The sequence below is a fragment of the Vidua chalybeata genome, chromosome 1 (assembly GCF_026979565.1).
Source record: "Vidua chalybeata isolate OUT-0048 chromosome 1, bVidCha1 merged haplotype, whole genome shotgun sequence".
Classification (NCBI taxonomy): Eukaryota; Metazoa; Chordata; class Aves; order Passeriformes; family Viduidae; genus Vidua; species Vidua chalybeata.
In genome coordinates, this window is record NC_071530.1 from 137,045,069 (window position 1) to 137,066,414 (window position 21,346).

General features: G+C 35.0%; 1 protein-coding gene across 3 annotated transcripts in view; it reads right to left on the reverse strand.

The window, feature by feature from the left end:
- CSMD3 (CUB and Sushi multiple domains 3) overlaps nt 1-21,346 on the reverse strand; it is a 587,056-nt gene that overhangs the window by 284,576 nt on the left and 281,134 nt on the right. For all 3 annotated transcript variants that reach the window (XM_053944919.1, XM_053944910.1, XM_053944900.1), the window contains 2 exons: nt 20,600-20,703; nt 14,496-14,608 (listed from right to left, as the gene is read on the reverse strand). In XM_053944919.1, the coding sequence (XP_053800894.1) occupies nt 14,496-14,608; nt 20,600-20,703 (217 nt within the window). The remainder of the gene's footprint in view (nt 1-14,495; nt 14,609-20,599; nt 20,704-21,346) is intronic.

The window sequence follows — 21,346 nt, forward strand, 5'->3', positions numbered from 1 at the left end:
GAATTAGACAAAGAAGAAATTCTTAGTTCTTTCTATATTGTGTTCCCTTTTGCTTATGCTTAGACTGAATGTATCTCTCCACTGAAGTACAAGTTGCTCTTTATCCCTTCCTTTGTCTGGATGACACAGCCCTCATCATCTTAGATGAGATGGTCTTCAGATCACCTCTCTGAAATGCCTTCTCAAAGAGGAAGAATTGCAAGCCCCATGATTTTAGGAACAAAGTACTCAAAATTTCACCAGGTAAAAATTTTTGAAATTCCTTCTTTAAATTTGGAGTAATGTCAGTTTGTTTCCCTACTTCCAAGAATTCAGTTGACTTTTAAATAACATCATTAACAGACCTTCTAATTTCCATTATTATTAAATGTCTACTAAAAGCACCTTCTAAGGCTGACTTGTGAACTCATTTGTGTCATGTCATCTAATTAATTTCATTAGGTTAACTTCTGTATTTGTTCAATAATTTACATTAATACTCAGAGAAAGTTGTCATAATATTGCTTTAATTACCATTTAATTAAAATATTGGTCATTTTCTTCACAAATGGGTCTCTGTAACAATCCAAACAGTTCAACTTAATAGTCTTAAGTGACTAACAAAAGCAGTAATCAAGATTTGTTAGTTTAGAGGCACATCCTCATATCTCTATATTTTCCCTATGAGTTTAAAATGCAAATTTAATTGATATTATACTCTATGGTTTTATATGTTTTTCCATATTAGTTAATAATTTAAAAAACCAACCCAAATCCGATACTATCTCCAGTTCCATTTAAAAAGAAAAGAAAAAAACTATTATCTGCAGAAATTGAAACAAAGACCTTAAATGCCTTTCTGTATTACTGAAGTTTCTTGAAACTATTTCAAATTTCCAAATGATTTTAATTTCAAGTGCTTTTCTCCTAAGCCCCAGTTATAAGTAGTTCAAAACAGCATCCCAAAACTCAGTTTACCTGAGAAGTCAGCTGTGGTCTTCTTTCATTAGCTGTCTCCATCACCTGTTAATCAGCATTATTAAAGTTTTCACCATAGAACTACAACTTTGTTCAGTTTTACTTTCACAATGCAGTTGTACTTTCATGTTGGTAAAATAATTGAAATTGCACATACATGTTAGATTATTCAACTGCAAAAACATTTCTCTATGTGCATTTTTATTTTTTTTATATTGAAAGCTGTTCCCATTTGAGGGGGTCTAAGTTTTTTTTACCATGGTAAAGGAAAAAATATAGAACTCTGATTGTTACAAACTATAAAGGAATAGGTATTTTCCTGGTAGTTCTCAATGTGACAAAACTAAACCACAGAAAACTGTCTCCAAGGGACAATGGATTGATATAAAATGCTTTTATTGTCAGTATTATGATAAGTAATTTAGAACAAGAAAAAGCTGAAAATAATTTTTAGAGGAATGACATAAAAAGAAGTGCAAGTTTATATTTCAAAATCCTCATTTTTTACTGCTTAAAAAAAGCAAAAAATATATGTTTCCCAGATTATTTCCAGAATTGCATAGTATATAAATGTTGACAATTCTATTGAACCTGAGGTTTGTGATACCTAAAGTTAAAAATAGAGTAATAAAAGGAAGCTATCATGGAGATCATAGGATAAATTTTTTTTACCCTCCCATTATTTTTCTTACACTTTAACTTAGAGGTTCTAGAAAATAAAATTAATTCTGATTATTCACTGTATTTTTAGAGTGAATGGGACCAAAGACTGCATCAGAAGCACTAAACTCCACAGCATGTTATCTGGAAAACCGTAACATTTGCCTAGGCATATCACCTTGGATCTTCCTAGGGTTTCTCCGCCACTCACTTTCTCAGGTGTTCAATCAGACTTCATGAATATTCCTGAAGTCACAAGGAATTTCAGATCAGCTACTCTCATCTTGTGTTACTTCAGCTTAGCAGATCACTTTTTACATGACTTGCAAGAGTTTCAATAGGAAAAATATTTCAGCCTAGAGGAAAGGGAGAGGAAAAAAGGAAAAGAAAGGAGAGAAGAATGTGATGGAAAGAGATAATGAAAAGGAGTAGCAGAGAAGGGGAGATAAAAGGAGAGAACAGAGTGGCCCTGACAAGTAGACCTTTTGTGTAAATGGAAGGACTTTTCTTCAATATCTGAAGAAGTCATCAATTGCAAATGATAAAAGATATGGCCAGACACTAAAACATAGAAATGTAATAATGACAACATTAAATACTTTACGAATAGAAATACAACACACAGGGCTAAAAGAAAGGGGAAATAAGAAAGAGCATTATTATGGATTTTTATTTAATTTCCATTTCTTACATTAAATATAATGATGAAAGGGGACATTCAGCATATATTTAAGATAGCCAATATGAATTATCAGCATAAATAAGGCTTCTTTTAAGTTAAAACTCTCTTTGTATAGTCTTTCATATAATTCTCAATTTTAAAAAACTAAAATTTAAAAAAACAGAAATTTACGTAATGTCCCCTGTGGCAAAGAAACTAGATTTTAGTAAACTGTTGCTTCAACACCAAAAAAAAAAAAAAAAAAGATGAAAAGTTAGTAAAAGTTTGGCAATAACACCAATTACTATGAAAGTACAGGCTCATCAGTTCAGAAAAATAATGAATTAATTTAATGCAAGGTAATTTAATGATTAGTGCACTATCTGCATACCATCTTTGGAAGGAAGCTGGTGTAATAGTTTTGCCTGGAGTAAGGTGTAGTTTTCTTCCCAGAGGTTTGGGGTGCTGTTTTCAATTTGCGATGAAAAAAGCATTGATGAGACACTGATGTTTTACCTACTGCTGATCAATGCTTGCACTGAATCTAGGCCTTGGGTGTTCCTCACCACCCTCATAGTGAGGGGCTGTGGTAGCACAAGCAGGAGGGGTCACAGCCAGAACAGCTGATCCCAACTGACCCAAGGTGTAGCCCATACCATTTGATGTCACGCTCAGCAATAAGAGCTGGGAGAATGAGGGAGACAGGGAGCTTCAAAGACACAGAGTTTGCATTCCAAAGTAACCATTATGAATAATGTTGCTATACATCTGCCTGACAGCAGGAAAAGGAAAATGAGTGCCTTGCCTAGTTTTGCTTGCATGTGCAGCTTTTGATTTACTTATTAAACTCTGTCTCAGTCCATGAGTTTTCTCACTTTTTCTGTTTGGATTCTGCCCCCCATCCTGCTGCAAGGGGTACGAGCATGTGGCCATGAGGGATTTAGGTGCCTGCTGGGGTTAACTGCAATAGTCAAATATAAACAGGCAAATCATTATAGCATTAAAGCATTATAGCTTTTAGGCATTTTCTCTGGAAATGTTACAGGAAATGCCAATCAACAGCAAACTGAAAAAAAATGCCAGCAATAAATGCAAGATACACTCTTATACAATATAAGTAATTTATAGAAATTTCTCAGACTATGAAGTATATGATGAAAAGGCCTGCTGATGTAATTGTTTTCTAGCATAATAGCACTCACAGAAATTAATTATTGACTTGGAGGAAAAAGAAGGGAAAAAAATAATATTCTCAGGGCATATGCTTGGCAATACGGAAAACCCATAAGTCCAAGTTAGAAAAGTGTAGCATCTTAATCAGTTATACTTATTCTTTTGATTGTTTCATCTGGAAAAAAATTGAAAAAAATTTATACATACATACACTTTAAGTTCTGACTGTATTCTAAATGTAGTGCTGACCTGCTTGCTACCTGACATACTGAAATATACAAAACAAAACAACTCGCTTCACTCTTCACCCAAGCAAGATGCATTTTCAGCCCTCTGTTCCATGCAATGCCAACAGATGAAGAAATTTAAGCAACTACTATGCCATGCTGTTACTTCAGTAGATAAACAGATGGAAATCTTAATTCTGTCACCCTTTCACAGGCTGATGTAGCAGGAAATGCATCTTAGCATTTTGAAAGCTGCCATCTCCAGAGACTGCCACACACTGACCTTCACCACTGCAAGGAAATTGATGCAGTGCAGCCAGGAGGGGAGCCTCCATCAACTCAAATTCAAGTGTAATAAAAGGCATGGACTAATCAGGCATAGTGTTGTAAAATGTGTGGAGAAAAGAGGTTTGAAGTCAGGAACCGTGGCCAATTGGTGGAGAACACAAAAATCATGTACTGCAAATAAGGAGTAGATTCACTCAGAGATAAGAAAGGTATAAAGTATGGACAAAGAACTCTATATTCCTGCCACTTTTTAGAGCTCTTCAGGTCAAGATATCCTAACTGCTATTCTATGATGTTGGGCTTTTAAATTCTACCCTTTGCCCAGGAGAATCTTCGAAAAGCATGAATTCCTTTATTATTTGTGTATTTGTTTTTGCTTTCAGTTACAGAGATAAAGCTCAAAAATGCTTGTAAAAAAATTCTAACTTAAACTGCTTTGAATATATTTTTTACTCCCAAATCAAAGATAAACAGTTACTCTCTTATAACAGACATGCTTAATGCAGAAGTCAACGAAACTGATTGCAGTCAAATACACACTGAAATGCTGCAGACAACAAATTAAAGCCCAGCCACTTAGCCCAGTGTCCTGGTTTAAGCAGTAGCTAATACTTAGGGACATAGCAAAAGATGACCTTTCCACATGAAATGTATTCACATTGCCCAACAGACTAAGGTCAGAGCAGTGACCTTAGAGCAGTCCTTCTGCTTCTTTATGGATAACACTATCACAAAAGGTTGAATTGCTAAATGCTTTTAATTAAATATTGTAAAGCAGAAAGAATGACCTACAATTTTATTGAACAAAATTAAAAAGTCGTGGGAGTCACCTTCAAATAAAAACTTGTCTGACCAGTTCTCCACTGACAAGAGGGGTATTGTAGAAAAGGATCATAAGTCATATGCCACCTTCCTTTTAACCAAAATTAAGTACAATTATGAATATTAAATTAACTTGTTGAAGAAAAATAACTTTATTTTTAAATCAGCTTGGAGAATATAATATTTAACAGCACTAACGCAGAGAATCAGAATAATTAGGGTAGGAAGAGACCTCTGAAGATGGCCTAGTCCAACCTGAGATCACCTAGACCAATAGCCAAATCAGATTTAAAACTCAACATTCAAAGAGAAACTTATATGCAAAGAGCACCAGTAAATAAATCTTTTGGGACATAGAGAGGTGAAATGGAGAAAGAGCATACAATTTCATAATCTAAGAACTTGCTTTTAGACCAAAGACCTATTTTCACCAGTCTGGGAATGTTAACAGAAAAATGAAAGTTTCTCAATACCAAAAAGATACACCTTCCAGAAATTATTTTAAAAGACATCCAAAAAAAAAACCCACAAAAATACATTCTGATACAATGACTTTTAGAAAAACAGCTTGTTAGTTTTAAATGACCTGAGACCAATATATTTATTGTGAAAGATTACAGAGTTACAAGAAATACTGGTAAGAAATTTATTTAGAAGCTAAATTCCAGTGGCTGCATAAAATGTTCTAATTTTTTAACCCTCTACTACACAATATTTTAAAGACCTTCTTTATAATGCAACCTGCATAGGCTTTAAGTATCAGAAATACCACTTAAAGTATTATGAAAGATCACATCTGATGCAACATTGATTTATATTTGTCCCTATAAATTTTATGAAGTATATAATTTTTAATATTTAAAAAATACAAATTACATAGTAATATTTGACTATTTCTTGGATTAAAAGTGCATTTGTGTATGTTTAAATACACATGTATACAAACAAATTGCACATAGTCTCTTGATTAAGGGTAGAAAACGGCTAGTAGAGCAACAGCAGTCTTTTTATTCAAACCCAGAGGCAAAACTTATATCCTGATAAAGATAGGAAATTCTTTGTTTCAGCAGTACAACAAACATGAACTTTTCTAATAATGAAGATGAACTATTGAAGATTGAAATGTTAAAAACCTGTTGGAATAAATTAGTAAGTAAAAACTAATATCCTAATAACAATAACAAAACAAGCAAAATGAACAACAACAATTAAAAAAACAAACAAAACCCTCCAAAAACAAACAAATAAAAAACCCCAAAACAAAACAAAATTAAAAAAAAACCAAAAACACATCACAAAACTTGTTCTGAAGGTATGCATCAAAGTTTTGGAAGAACTTCTTTTCTAGGGAACAACACATGATCATTTGTAAACAGCCTTCTCATAAACCCCAAAAACTACCAACAACTAGTAATTAAATAAGAAAGGTACTCCATCAGAGAGAACAAAACCTTCCAATTTGCCTAGCTGCCATAAAGCAATAGCAGAAAACCTACGTAATTTTTCTATACCCATAATTCTATGAGAAGAACTTGAGTTGTGACTTAAATTGCAGGTTGAAAAGCCTAAGAAATGTCCAATTTCTTAAGCCTAAGAAATGTCCAATTTCTTAAGATGATTTTAGTATTGTAGGACAGAGATGCAAATACAATTTCTATTTTCAGAAAGAGTTCCAAAGGACATCTAAAAAGTACAGAGACGTAAACCTGAGATGTAACAAGACTGTAGAAATTATAATTAAGCTTAAATTCAGCTGACACATGGATAAAAATTACATCCACAAACCATCATGATTTTTTAAAGCAAAGTCCTGCATTATAAATCCACTACTGCTTTCCAGAAAGATTAGCTTGCATAGAGATGAGAGAAATTCAGTTTAGGTATACTATTTGCAGTTCTAAAAGGGCATTTGAAGAAGCCCAAATTGAAGGTTCTTACAGAGATTAGGAACTCTTTCATAAAATGACAGGCTTTTTTTCTGCATGTCAGCTTAAAATATAGTTAGTTGATGGTAAAAGTAAATGCTCAGTTCTGCCAGAGGAGAGAAGTCACTAATGGACTTCTTCAATATCTAAACTCTTTCACAGAGTCACAGAATGGGTAAGGCTGGAAGGGGCACAGTGAGTCATCTGGTCCAACCTCCCTGCCAAGCAGGGTCATCCCAGAGCACAATGCCCAGGAGAATGTCTAGATATTGAATATTTCCAGCTCTTGAATATTTCCAGTGAGGGAGATTCCAGTGCATGGTCAGTGCACATTAAAGAAGTTCTTCCTCATGTTCAGGTGGAACTTCCTGTACACCAGTTCTTGCTCATTGCCTCTTGTCCTATTGCTTGGCACCACCAAGTAGAGCCTGGATCCATCCTCTGACAACCTCCCTTCAAATACTTATAGATATTGATGAGATCCCCTCTCCAAGATCTTTTCTAAAGATTGAACAAGCCCAGCTCCCTCAGTCTTTCCTCATAAGAGAGATGCTCCAGGCCCTTAATTAACTATTTTGCCCTCCACTGGACTCGCTTCAGGAGCTCCATGTCTCTTTTTCACTAAGGATTCCAGAACTGGACAAAGCACTCCAGATGTGTGTTGCATCCCAGGTTGCATTCAGATTAGGGGTTCTGATATGTGTTAGTTAGATGGTTCTGTGTACCCCTTTGCACCTTCCTGTTCCCCCCGTGATGGTTCGCTCCAGGCTGCCTGCCATTGGAGCTTCCCCACGTCACTCCAGTAACCACCCCCTGTTCCTTCCTGAAACTTCCCTGTCAGTTACCCCATCCCTGCATCCCCATATGTCCCAGAGCCCCGTGTCTGCCCCTGTCGCATTCCCGTTGGTCACCGTGGTCCACGTCACCGCCACAGCACCTGTCCCCATTGGGTGGGAGGGCTTCTGCCCTCCTCATCCCGCCCCCTATAAAATCCCACGCCCCCCGGTCCCAGGGCCATTCTGTCCATGTGGCACTGGGAGTGAGTCGCGCTTCTCCATCGCAGCTCTACGAAACAATAAAAGCTCTCCAGCCGACCATGCGGACCGAGTGGACAATTCCTTCGCCTCTTTGTCTTGCCCCTCGCACACGGCAGCAGAAGCGGCCAGCCCCACCCCAATGCATGGAATGTGGAAGTGCCCGGGAGCAAGCGGCAGCCCCGGGTCCCGCCGAGAAGCAGTGCCATTCCAGGCTCTCCAGAGCTGCACGGGACTGGGGAAAAACAGTGCAACGCCACAGATGTGCCTCACTAGGGCTGAGTAAAGGGGCAAGATCACCTCTGCTGATCTGATGGAAATGTTCTTCCTAATGCACTCCAAAACACCATTGGCCTTCTTGGCCACACAAGCACACTGCTGGGCTTATGGTCAATTTGTTTTCCAGCAGGACCCCCAGGTCCTTCTCCATAGAGATGCTTCCCTGCAGGTCAGCCCTGAGCCTGTACTGATCCATGGGATTATTTTTCCCCATGTGCAGGACCCTGGACTTCCCTTTGTTGAATTTCAAACTCTTCTCTGCCCATCTCTCCAACCTCTTAAGGTCCTTCTGAAGGCCTGGACAGCCCTCTGGGTTGTTGGCCACTTCTTCCAGCTTTGTGTCATCAGTGAACTTGCCGAGGACGCATCTGGCCCTTCGTCCAAGTCATCGATGAATAAGTTAAATGCTACTGGGCCCAGTATGGAACCCTGGAGGACACCATTAGTGAAAAAGCCTTCAACTAGGTTGTCACTGATTATGACCCTCTGGGATTTGCCATTCAACCAGTTCTCAATCCACCTCACTGCCCATTCATGTAGTCAACAGTTCCTGATTTTGTCTATCAGGATTTTGTGAGAGACAGTGTCAAAAGCCTTGCTGAAGCCAAGATAGACAATATCCACTGCTCTCCCCTCATTGATCCAGGTGGATGTTTCACTGTAGAAGGCAATCTGTTTAGTCAAGCCTGATTTACCTTTAGTGAATCCATGCTGAATACTTCTAATCTAATATTTCTTGTAATCCATATGGGTACAGATGGTCTTCAGAATGAGGCGCTCCATCACCTTTCCAGGGATTGAAGTGAGGCTGACTGGCCAATAGTTCCCCATGTCCTTCTTCTTGCCCTTTTTGAAGACCAGGCTGAGATTTGCTTCTTTCCAGTCCCCAGGCACCACTCCTGATTGCCCTGACCTTGCAAAGATGACTGTGAGTGACCTCGCTACAGTGTCCAGAAGTTCTCTCATGGACACATCCTGCCAGAGCCCATGGCCTTGTGGATGTCAAGTTTGCTTAGGTGTTATCTAACCCAATCCTCCTTCACCAAGGAAAAGTCTTCCTTCCAAGACTCCTTTACCCTGGTCTGTGTCAGAGAACCCTGAGGGTTCTTCTTCATGTCAGTGAAGATTGATGCAAAGAAGGCATTTGATAACTCTGCCTTCTCTGCATCCCCTGTTACCAGGGTCCCCCTCCATTTACCAATTTGCCTTTTTTTTTTTTTTTTTTTTTTTTTTTTTCCTGTTGTTGATGTATTTTAAGAAGCCCTTCTTGTTGTCCTGGACATCCTTAGCCAGATTAAATTGCAGATTAATTTAATTAGCCTTCCTGGTTTCATTTCTACTTATTCTGACAATCTCTCTACATTCATTCCAAGAGGCCACTTCCATCCCTGCTTTCATCTCCTGTGTATTTCCTGTTTATGTTTGAGTAATTACAGGAGTTTTTGATTTATTCACACAGATCTCTTGTGCCCTCTGTCTGATTTCTTACTTGTTAGGATGTATCGTTCTTGTGCAGGGTTGGAAGTGATCTTTGGATATCAACCAGCTCTCTTGGACCCCATTTCCCTGTGGTGCCTTTTCTGTGGGATTCTTCAAGGAACATCCCCAAAAAGTCTGAAGTCATCTCTCCTGAAGTCAATGGCTATAATTTGACTTGCTGCTCTGGTTCCTCCTCACGCAATATTGAACTTCACAATATCATGCTTACTACAGCCAAGGCTGCTCCCAACCTTCATATCACCAAAAAGCCCTTCCCAGTTCATTAGTATGAGGTCGAGCAGTACACCATTCCTTGTGGGGTCTTCCAGTACTTGTGTCAGAAAGCTGCCATTAATGCTTTCCAGGATCCTCCTAGATTGTTTCTGCTTTGTCATGTTGCTTGTCCAGCAGATGTCAGGGTAGTTAAAGTTATTGTCTGACAATATATTAAAAGATGGAAAATAAGGCAAGTAGTGAAATGACAAAGCTTGCTGATGATAACTTACACAAAACAGTAATGAGGATAGTTACCTGTGAAGAAATAAAGGTCCTGCAAAACTGAGTAAGCAGTAAAATGGAAGATTAAATACATTGTATTTTCTAGGAAAAAAAAATGAAAAGGCATCAGATAAAGCTAGTAAAACTACAGTGAACAGAAAGAAATACTTCTTCACTGAAATGTCCTTGCCATAAAATATTTAGAATACTAAAATTATATGTGAGCTTGAGAGGAAAAACAGATGAAATAATGAATGAAAAAAATCCATCAAGTTTTACTTACTCTAAATAAACAGGATTTAGGAAGTGTCTATGCCATAAACTGTTAAGGAGTAAGAAAACATTTTGTAGAAGTATCACTACATAATTGCTTGTTCTTTTTTCCTGATGTTGCACCCATTTGAATGAATCTTTATTATGCCTCTCTACAACTGTTCTCATAATCTTGTAATCTGGGGATTACAAACAGGGAATTTTATGTTGAATGCATTGTTTGAAAATTAGATAAAAATATTGTTAACATATTTGGATAATGCTGACTGAGTAGGGTCAGAAAAAGTCAGTGGTGAATTGTGGCCAACAAAGCAGGAAGAACACAAGAGTAAAATACAAAACCAATTATTATCTTGGCATTAAGTCAACAAGGGGAACTGCCCCAAGTTTCTGAAATGGATGCACTTTTGCTCCATATGTTCAAGAAATATCTGAAATAGAAATGATCTTGAATTATAAAACTTGCAACAACTTTCAGCAGGCATGGAATCAGTACAGAGAAATTTTTCCTGTATTAGTAAACTGTTGGTAAGTAGTGTTGCAAAAAAACAAGTTTTTAATTTTTTTTAAAAAATACAAAACAGTGTTTACATTTAAGAATTTGAACTAATAATGAGATTTACATGGATTAAAATAATTTGCATGGATTTTCACCATTAGAGTGAATCTCTGCATGTCATTCTTTCTGCAAAACAAAGTTATGATGCACAAGGAATAGAACTGGGGCTGGAATCCAATTAAATAAGTAATTTATATGATCCTGTCTAGTTAATGCACCACAAAACACACAAAGAGAACAAGCACATGATGAGAAATACAGAGAAGAGCGGATAGAAAGACAACAGAAATCATCAGAACAGTGAAAATACCACAAGAGAATATACACTGAAATTTATAAAATTGAACAGTTCAGAAAGTAGAAATGTGTCATAGATTTAATTCTCTATTTTGACGTGCAGAAAGCAGAAAAGCTTTACTTCCCCCATCCTCACAAAAGGGGAATTTCATAGTATTTAACTAAAGAAACATATCAACTGTCTTGTGAAATCCAGAACTACACAATGAAACTGTCCACAGTCTCACTGAGGTTTAGGTTTTTTTTTTTTGTTTTTTTTTTTTTTTTGTTTTTTTTTTTTTTTTTTTTTTTTTTTTAATTAGCCAATAATAAGAACAGCAAGAATTAAAGCTATATTTTTCTCTTGGTAGAATGAACATGAAGGCATATGTTTCATAGAAAAGCTACTTTACCAGTTTGTCAAAATGAGACCTTCCTGAAGTCTGTGTTAAGGCAAATGTTTCTTATTTTACACATTTAAATTCATGTTTCTAGACATGGGGTCTAACAATGGATTCAGATAATTCAATGTTCTGTCACCAATAGAAAAGCAATCGCTGTTGGGCAGTTAGTCATGGAAAAATATCTCTGTGCCATCTGCAACAAAAAACCTCAGATGTGTCTGAAACTCAGTGCTTACTGCTAGGAAAATAAGATGAAATGTGGGTCACAAACTCCAGACAGCTGCCCCAGGCTTCACTAGTATCCCAAGAACTCAGGCACAAGCCATAGTGTTTGAAGTAAGATGAACGTAAGAAATCTTCTGAAATACTGGATGTCAGAGTGTAAATCCCATATCCTAAAGTTAGATCATCATTGTGGAAAAGTGGACAAGCAAGTCTACTTTGCTTCAAATTCACTTTTTACCAGCACTGCTATTTAGCTTGGCATCTTAAGTAGTCCTCTACTTAAACCTATCATTGCACTTTAGTCAATGTAACCTTCTTCAACTTTATTTTCTTGTGCAATTAGATTGGAGTATGCCTGATGTTTGAATAAACAGTTTTTGTCCTAATAGGAGGCAAAACTATCAGGAGAACCTGCTGATTTAAGAGTTTTTAAAAAATAGAGGAAAAAATAAAAGATACACCAAAAGAGAAAAATTTCCCTCAGATTTGGCCACAGCACAGAAACTGAGGGTGTGATATCAGGACCTAACAGAAGAAGACTGCCCTGAGGTTAGTTTTGCCTGTTTCAGGAGACTCAAATCTGACCTAAACAGAAGTTCAGCTTTCCCACATGATGCTGATAAAGCCATTTTTCACTATGTTTACATGACTGATTTAATTCCCCACAGCATCTTTTCCTACTAATTTACACCATTATTATTTACATTATTTGTTAATCCCAAATTTTTTTGTCATACAGTTTATGTTGAAAGACTGTATAAGGAATATCTTGTATTTAATCTTTCATACATGACCAAAGTTACAAATGGAGACAAGTGTGTATGAAAGCTATTACACTTTATATTCTCATATATAGTTTTCCAGGAACTATAATATTCAATTGCTAGATTATAAAAGTTTTTTGTGAATCAAAATAAATTCACAATTCTGCAAAATTTGATCTCAGAAAAATGGGTTTCTTTGAAGGCTATGCCATAAATTTGTTTGTCTCAGATTTTGTGCAACTTTGATACACTTTCCATTTTATTTTATGACCATTGCCCAATTTCTGAGATGTCTAATGAACACATCCTCTCAGGGATCAAAATGAAGGCAACTTAGATAAAAAAATTATCCCATACTCTGGATTGGCAGCAAGGTGGTGGTGGGGAATACCACAAAATAAACTCAGACCAATACAAAAGGAGGAAAAAAAAGGCAATCCCCCCCCACAACCACACCACAGAGCACCTATTCATTGTGTGTTTGCTGCATTCAAGTGTTATTTAGTGAACTAACATAAATTACCATTGTAGGGCAAGAGAGAAATAGATTCAATATCTAGGCATACAATCACAAGGTTGATTATATGGAGATGCTGTTGTGAATGTTCACCTTTTCTGTACCCTTCTACCTATTCATATTCAATTAATTTTATTCTTGCAGAACTATAGCTTCTAAGAATAAATGTAACTCATGAATAAAAGAAGACATAGCTTATAAGAATAGACAATAATCCTCTGTCTTCTTCAAACTAAAACTATTGCAAGTAAAATTATTTTATCAGGAAAGAATTATGTAAATAAAAAATCGACAACTTAAGCTCTGCAAGTTAGAGTTCAGATCTAAAACTCATCTTTTTCCACTCAAATATGGTTCTAGTTTTGCTGTATTTACAAATTATTAAACTTGCTTATACTAATCATTCTCTTTCCTCTTTCAATACTCTGAATGTGGAAATCCTAGGTCTTAATGATTACCATTAAGCAAAGTACTAAGATCTTCCTATCTTAGTCCACTAGATATGAATATCAAGAGTGCACAAGTGCACTTGCACCATACCACTATAGAGCTTTACTTTACATTACGGGAAAGTTATGGGAAAAAAAAAAACACACAAACTATTGTGCCGGTTTATACACAATATACTCATTCACTTACTGCTGATTCTCAGCAACATCAACTCCATTTCTAATACACACAGTCACTGGTTTAACTTTTGCCTCTCCTCTCTCATTTTCTGATGAATAATCATACTTTCTAATTATCTGTTTTTTTCTGCTAGACAGAAACCATGCAATTAATAAAGTTCTTGTAAAAAAGACTTACATCTATGTTAAAAGTAATATTTAAAAACCCCTAATTCTTTAATAATACAGAAATGCATCTGTATGTATATATATGTTGCACTTTAGCTTTTTTTGATTTTTCTGTTCCTATAAAAACAGTCTATAAAAAACTGAATGTCATTCCAGAAGTACCAAATAGCAACAGATTGTTTATATAGTGCATTATGCACGTTAAGACCAAAAAATGACAACATTATTAGGTTTTTCTTTGTCTTGGCTCAAAACTTAGCAGTAATTCAAGTTGTTCACTTGCAGTGTTTTTTTTATGTTATGATAAGCATTAATTTTCAAAAGAATGTAGGAATTATTCAGGTTTTTTTTACTCATTCATCTTTAAATAATCACAGAATTATTTCACTTTAATAGTTGTCAATATTAAATAATAGAAAATAAGAGTAAAGTTATATGCCAAAACTCAATTGCTGTAACAAAACATCAAACAAAATATGTGGAGTTTCATGTAACATAATACCTTTAAGGTTTTTGGTTTTTTTTTTTTTTTACAATTCAGCTTATATTTTCCTCTTTTTAAAACTGACAGAACTGGAACTAGAATGCATCCACTCATTAATATGAAAGAAAAAGATTCCATAATATTGTTCTAATTTTTGGTACACCATTACATTTGCTTCCAGTGATGTCATTACCTTTGTAGTTAACCTTGAAACCAATTGAGCCCACACTTTCATCCGTTTGAAGGTGCAACCACATCTGATTGCTCATGCTCACAATTAAGTCTGGTACAAAGCTCCCGGTTAACCTATAGATAGAAGAAAATTTCTGTAAAGCCATTAAGCATTAAGTAAGGAGATTTTTTTTTTCTTTTCGTAAGAAAACTAAATAACTGCCAAGAATTTTTTTAATGTTTACTTTTAAATTCATTTCATTCAGCACACGCTAAATTAGTTATTTACTGGCTGGCCAGCCAAGACAGCTCTCACATTTCCAATGACCCGAAATTTGATAATAGTCTATAAACACATGCAACTACTATTTATGTTGTATTGAAATATTTCATCTCTCTTTCAGTTCCTACTCCAGAAAGAAATATGACTTCCCTAATCCTTAACCTTATCTGACAATCCAGTGTCCATTACTCAGGTATATGAAGGAATATCAATGGCATTAGAAGCCTATAATGAAGCATTAGAGTGATTCTTTGATTTTTCTAGTACGCAACTACCCACTTTGAAATACATGCCTTCCATATTTAAAAGAAAGCTGTTATTTTTAAGTAGCAATATTATTATGAAGGCTCATGTGTTCCTTGCACTCTCTCACCTCCTCTCATCACCTTTTCTACAACAAAGGAAGAACAGCCTGACAAGAATCAGCTGTTGTCTATTCCGTCATTAAGAAAACTAACAAATATCACAACTTTAAAACCTTCTACTGTTACAGGGTGCTGATTAATTGAAAGAATTAACTTGATTTTCTTGATTTTCTGTTTTTTTTTTAATTTTTGCAAAATGTTTTTAAATTGTTTGCAAAAATTTGTAAATCAGCGTAATTTTAACTGTTGATTCTATTTACTGAATGAACAGTGTGATAGCAATAAGGAAATGTTGTGAAAGCTGCAGTTTTATATTATATTGCATTTTCTTCCCAAAATTTTGTCTCAAATTTGGTTATAGTTTATTATCTGAAATGAAATGCTGAAAAGTTTCCAGATATTTTTCATTCTTCTAAAGTGGATCACAAGCACAGTACTGTATAGCAGTTAAAATTGTTCATTTTTTTTAACTTCTAACCATGTTTAAAGCTAGCTGAAACTTAAAATGGAATTTTAAAAGCATTTTACAGTTAATTTTAGTTCTTCCCTCTGGTCTTTTTTAGTTTCCTTCTGTATTAAATAGTCTGATGTGGGGAAAAAAAAAAAAAAAATGTCTGTTTCCCACATCTGTGTTCACAGATGGAGCTACTAGAAAGACTCTTGCCAGAACTGAACAAGTAAATGCCTGGCCAAAATAACATATTAACTGCTCATTCCTGCACTAAGGGAAAGTGTCTTCAGTGAGTTCAGTCTTTGCCAAATTAGTAGATTAACAGGATGTTTCTGAGAAACCACACTGATGTAATGGCTAACAGAGTTTTGTAATTGTCACTGGTGACTGACAGTATGTATTTTGAATATTAAGGGCATTGAGAATATTCATCTCTCTGTTGTGTCAGAATAAATTCTGTGATAAACCTCCATCAAAATGTTCACCATTTCCATTATCTGAAATTAATTATAAATACCTTTTTTTCATCCATAGTTTTTACAAGAAATACTTTCCAAATAAATACTACAGGAGGGAAAAAAATGAAAATACATTTTTGAAAAAAAAAAAAAGAAAAAATCAAGGGAACACAAAAATCACTTGTTGATCTATTTTTTAAGTCCTTAGAGATCACTGTAAAGTGTTTAGGAATGGACCACAGAGCAATAAGATCCAGAAAAGAATAAACATTATTATATTATATGAAGAAAGATGTTTAAGAAAATAATAAAAGACTGCAGTGGAGAATTATTCTTTTTGTCCTTCTGGGGGTTTATGTAGGTTCCTCTACCCTGGATTCAGTACCTAGATTCCTCTCCTGGAAGTACATGTTCCCTTTTAAGAGCTGAGTAGTGAACACTGACAGCAGTAGAAATGGAAGTATGTGATTATGATGTCTCCCTTTTTGTTAAACAGTTTAACAGTTACAACACTCAGCAGGGTGTTTTCCACTTCTTCCTCTACAACTCCAGAACTACTCCTCCCACATCCTAGTGACATATATTCTCCCCCTGAGAGAGTATACTGAAGACTGGGCTGGAGGACATTCAGAAGATTGTGACACTCTCCATTTGCTGAAGACAACCTGAAATATGAGATTGGACACATGCACACCCAACACAGCAAACACACTAAAAGATTAAATTTCACAATTTTTATGATGGATTTTCAAAAGGTATGTTACAGGAACCAGTGCCTAGATGGATATTGCATTAAAAGTCGCCTGCAGCAATTGTCAGACCAAGCTGCTGAAAGCAAACTTCCAAACGTCTTGAAAAAATGCTGTGACTGATGTATGGAGTCACCATTTATTTGCCCTCTTCCCTTCTATCCCTTGGTAATAACACTTAACAGTGCTCCACCTTGCATTTTAGTTTCATAGGAAAGCACTAAGAATGCCATCATATCAGTCATCTTTTCAAACACATTAAAATATTATAGCAATCAGGTTTAAGTTCATTTGGCTGCCAGGCTCACCAGGCTGGAGCAGACTGTCACATTGCTGGGTGCATGGATATACAGGCTCAGAATCACAGGCACCCAGGGCAACTTAATGGCAAGTACTGAAAGGGCTTTGGAGTTTAGCTCTTACTGTGATTAACATCAACAGAATAGGAATAATCAGGACTGCAATTATCAATTTAGGAAGCTTAATTCTATTGAAATGCCACTTAACTTCCGTTTTTGCTTCTCAACCTTCCTATCAAGCAGTGCCCAGTAAAACTAGCAGATTAAACACTTGGATAAGTTTCTTGATTAACCCTGATAAATGTTTTCACATTATTAACACGTAAACGAGACACATTTAAACCAATGTTCTTTAGCAATTTTCCAGGGGAAAGATAATTATTTTAAAATTTAAAACCCAAAAATTAAATTATACAACAGCTGATTTATTAGCTATGCATCATATCTCAGACAAAGTCTGCATGGCTCATAGGAGAAAAGATTTACATGGTTTTTACAGTATTTAATTATCTTTCATCTTCTGTGTAATATTTTTATGCATTTTAACCCTAATAACTTTACCATTGATACTTCTGATCACAGGATAACGATTCTATGGGTAAACAAAAAATATACTTATTGTGGTTTATTGTATAATGTTACTTAATATTAAACCCCCATAAATTAATGGGGTATTTTTTGCTTTTCCAGGATCTTCATAATAATAATTCTTTAAAATTATTTACCTAGTTATTTACAGAACAGATTCTTTTATTATATGTTAACACTCCACAATTCTAATTAACTTTTTTAATTTAAAAATACTCAGTATTCTTTATATTTGTGACATTTTTAATAGTGTAATTCCATCATTTCTCCCCAACCTAAGATACATCATCAGAGATACTTTTATGAAATCCTAACATCTTCAGTGAAATACAATCTGGGCAGACTGTTCTACCATGTTACTCAAAATATAAAATATTATTGCACTTTGCCTTAATGCATTACTATAATTTATTAACAATACTTTAGTTAAACTTTAATAAGATTTTATAAATTGGCACTTAATAAAGGTTCTTTCCACATGAGAGAATACTCCATATAGTTTAGGAATTTAAGAATAGCTGCAACTGAATTCTAGCATTATCAGCAATATTTTTTAAATTATTAGTACTGCTAAAAAAGTAGAAATAACAGTACGTCCACGCATCTCAAATTTATTAGTGGTAGCAATTAACTCATTTGTAATCCATGAAGAGACTGCATTATCCTAAAGCAATTGCACCATAAATACCTGGCCAAATACTGGTCTTTTAATGAATAATAATCCTGAAATCAGATACTTAGGTTGGAAAAGACCTGTAAGATCATCAAGTTCAACAGTTAAACCAACACTGCTGAGTCCACCACTAAACCATGTCCTTATACATCACATCTACACATCTGAGCGCCTCCAGGGATGCTAACTGCAACACCACCTTGGACAGTCTCTTCCAGTACTTGACATTGGAACAATGTCCAATCCTTCTGACAAAAAAACGCCAGAGTGTTTCTCCTGATAAGTGAGAGGGGAGAACTGTTGACAACAGATATGGGGAAGGCTGAGGTACTTCAGAGAGGTCTTTGCCTCAGTCTTCACTGGCTGTCAGCTTTCTCTCAAGTCCTCGATCCTCTACATGGGATTTAGGGGAGAGAGGTAACTTGTACTGTAAGCACAGAGCAGGTTCAAGACCACTCGATGAAACTGAAAAGTCACAAGTCTATGGGTCCTGATGACATGCATCCCAGGATCATAAGGAAACTAGCTGATGTTGTTGCCAGGTCACTCTCCATCACTGGAAAAGTCATGGCAGTCACATGGTTACAAGAAGGAAGGAAGAAAACATCAATCCTGAGAGAAAAGAAGATCCAGGGAACTACAGACCCATGAGCTTCAGCTCTGTGTTTACCCTCCAGCAGATGGACACTCCTGTCCAACTTTGTGTCATCTGCAAACTTACTGAGGGCGCACTCAAACCCCTTGTCCAGACCATTAATAAAGTTATTAAACAAAATAGAACAAAACAGAAAGGATAGAATGATTACAAAACCAATTAAAAATAGAAGGCCAGATAATCTACCCTCTGGAGGATAAATCTAAAGGGAATTAATTAGAAAAATCTGTAAATCTTAGTAAAAATGTATGTTCTGTTTGAAGTTTTGCAATTACTAATATGAATGAGGTAAAATTAGGACAGAAAAAGAGGCAAAGCTTGGGTTTAGTGTACTCAAATGAAGCTAATTCTTGATATCATTCTTATGATGAATAATGGAAAACTATAATATGTAATTTTTTTTAATGCATTTCCAATAAATATGCTGCAGGGATTGTCATTCTAAAGAATCCTAATTTTATTATTTTGTTTTATGATTAAATATATTTTATACTAAAATTGTATCATATTCTTATCTGTGTTTCAGTTATTAACTCATTTGAACTAATTATAACATCAGGTGTTTTCTGAAAGGTCAGTTAATTTAAAAGTAACAGCTAAATATTATTTGGCCTTTAAAAAATATTTTTCAAATAGCAGGTAATCCCTTACAGGCAAATTACGGTTTTTAAGTATTAGATCACTTTTTTTTTTTTTAATAAAATTGACTCAGATTTGAAAAAGTAAATGTAATGTACTTTAAAAGACATTAATTTCTCCTACATGACTGATTTATTCAGACTAGAACTAGAGTTATATAAAATGATTCATTATAAGGCCTAATTACAGTGTTCTGCATATTTTCAAGTCACTGTGGAACAAACAGAATCACTGAACACTGTCTTGAAAATTTTACAAACTAATAAAATTCTGGATTTGTCTTCTTGAGACAATTGTTAGTATTATTGACACAAGCTAAGTATTTGAGAAATATGGATTTTAAGTTAACCAATGATTGCTAAGAATATTATATATCTGGGCTCAACCATTCTAGAAAAATGTCCGTGAATGATAAAAATCTATTCAATACTCAGTGCTGGTTTGCAAAATGTGGTTTAGGTAACAACCTATTCAGCCTTTCTCTGTAGTAATTTTCTTCACTATGTTAACTTGCTCTTCTGAGTTATCTGTAATAGTCAATCAGCAAATTAAGGTCAAGACACTATAGTACATCTTTTGTCATGCTAACCTTGCTAGGGGACTGTAAAATTTGTGCACAAGTTGTCCATATATCTATTTTTAATTATGTTCTTATACACTTTTGAGAGCACACAAAAGGAAGTGAAATAGTTCCTAAAATTTACATATCTAAATATAAGTGTCCACACCACACCTTTCAATCTTCTGATTTGAGTTCATCTTTTTCCTTTGTGATGTCTAGGTCATCTCCTTCTGACTTCAGAACAGTAAACATATAGCAATATATTTAAACTGTCACCTTTAGCAATTTTAGAAGCTCACTTAGTTTTTGTTCAGACTTATCTGATTTGAATAACTATTTAGTCTCATCGAAACACATTAATGACATTCTTCAATGTACATGAACTGTAAATGTAAAAGACTTACACTTGAAGTACAGTTTTAGGGTCACCCACTTCTCCTCCATCACCAATTGTCAGTGTGTCATAGCCAATCTCCAGATCAAATTCTTCAAAATTTATCTGAATAACCTACAAAATAAAATAAGTGAATATATTTTAGAAATAAATAATTGTACTTGAGAGATAAGTCTGTAAATTAAGCTTTTCAGCAGTGTAAATAAAAGCGATCTTCCAATTAATAACTGCATGTAAGTTTAGCATATTTCACAATAAATTAGTGTAATTAACCCCAAGGTTTTGATTCATGAAGTATGAATTATAATAACCCTTTAGGTATCATCACTCTGATGACCTCCTTAAAGCACCATGATTCCACTTATTTATGTAGTTGTTACATGTTTATTACAGTTGTGGGTAATCACATTACATTTTTATTAGAATATACTCAAAGGGCAAAATAAATAATTGCATTATGTGCAGTACCACTGTCTAAAAATAGCAACTAAATAATTGTTCATCATTGACTAAATGCAGTGAAGGTGAAGAATACAATTTAATCCTGACATGTATAATCTGGCTCAAGTAGGATAAAGAGGCATGAAAGGTAAAAGTAATTATCTTCATTCATGAAGTTGAGTAAAATACAACTATCAGAATCAGGGCTACTTTTACTATTCTGTAAATTAAATTGCTCTATGCATATTTCTGCTGAAGGATAAAAATTTCAGCAAATTTTAAAGAAAATAATGAAAAAAGGGAAAAAGAAAAAAGA